Source organism: Acanthisitta chloris, unplaced genomic scaffold (genome assembly GCF_000695815.1).
Source record: "Acanthisitta chloris isolate BGI_N310 unplaced genomic scaffold, ASM69581v1 scaffold28138, whole genome shotgun sequence".
Classification (NCBI taxonomy): Eukaryota; Metazoa; Chordata; class Aves; order Passeriformes; family Acanthisittidae; genus Acanthisitta; species Acanthisitta chloris.
In genome coordinates, this window is record NW_008687972.1 from 6,004 (window position 1) to 7,119 (window position 1,116).

Here is a 1,116-nt window from a genome sequence, read left to right on the forward strand (position 1 = left end):
AGCCACGCTGGGACCCCCAGCTGTAGGGCTGGCCCTGAGCCCCTCTCTTGTGCCTAACAGCAGAGCAGCTGCCAGCAGAGCTGGGATCAGACTCAGAAACGTGAGTGCAGGGTCCTCTCCCTGACTTAGGGGTCTCCTCTCCCTAGTTTGTGGAGTCCTCTCACTGCTAGGAGAGGGGATCCAGCCCCCTGTGTTCTCCCACGGTGGAGCTGAGTGGTGCTAACCCCTGTCCCTGTGGCTGCAGTGAGGAGCCTGTCCCCATCCCCTCCGCCAGCCCAGTGCAGCCAGGCACCAAGAGGCACCGGGAGCTCGACAGTGAGGATGGGAACGGTGGGTGCTCAGGTGGGTTCAGCCCCTTCACTCTCTCCTGGGGGGCTGAGGGGCCTCTGGGTGTCACCAGGAGCAGGGCATGAGGCACTGCTGGGTCATGATTGACCTGTCCCTGTCCCTTTTGCCACATCCCTGGTGCAGGGGAGGCAATGGAGGGCAGAAGTGTACTCCACACTCCTTGGCCAGGGGGACTCACCCCCTCCCCTCTCCACCTGCAGGTGCTGGACTGGCCCCCACAGGGCCCTGCTCCGAGGAGGATGAGGACCCACAGCCCCGGGGGAAGCGGAAGCGTATCTGCTGCCTAGAGGAGGAGGATGAGGAGGGTTAAGGGGCTCCCCCTGCCCTGCCTGTGCCTAGGCCCTGGGCTGATTTTTGGGTTTTCTGGGTTTTCTGAAGGTTTTGATGCTGTTTTAAAGCGCTGTGCAAGCAGCCAGTTGCTGTCCCCCCCACGCCCTTCTAGTGTCTCCATCTCCATTTTACCACAAATACCCTCTTTTTCCTCAGCCATTCAGGGTTTTATTTTTCCCTAAAACCTTTCAACTCTGGACAGAGACCAAATGAATAAACATGACTCTTGGCCTTCCCTGGTATGTGGGTCTGGGGGGCCAGAGTGGATCTGGGTCTGGAGGGGGTCGAGCCGCCCTGGCTGCAGGAAGTGCCCTGTCCCTGTCCTTGTCCCTGTCCCTGCACCAGGACCCTGTGTGTCGCAACGCCCTGATAACAGTGGCTATAAAGGGGCCGTGGGGCGGCCGTGGTCCCAGCAGCTGGATGGTGCAGGGGACGGCG

At 61.0% G+C, this 1,116-nt stretch overlaps 1 protein-coding gene across 1 annotated transcript in view; it reads left to right on the forward strand.

The window, feature by feature from the left end:
- The window catches only part of TIMELESS (timeless circadian clock), a gene marked incomplete at its 5' end in the record, with an annotated part of 6,658 nt that extends 6,000 nt beyond the window's left edge, over window positions 1-658 (forward strand). Inside the window, 3 exon segments of the mRNA XM_009080852.1 lie at window positions 61-100; window positions 245-342; window positions 549-658. Coding sequence (XP_009079100.1) covers window positions 61-100; window positions 245-342; window positions 549-658 — 248 coding nt within the window.
- Window positions 659-1,116: the final 458 nt, after the last annotated feature.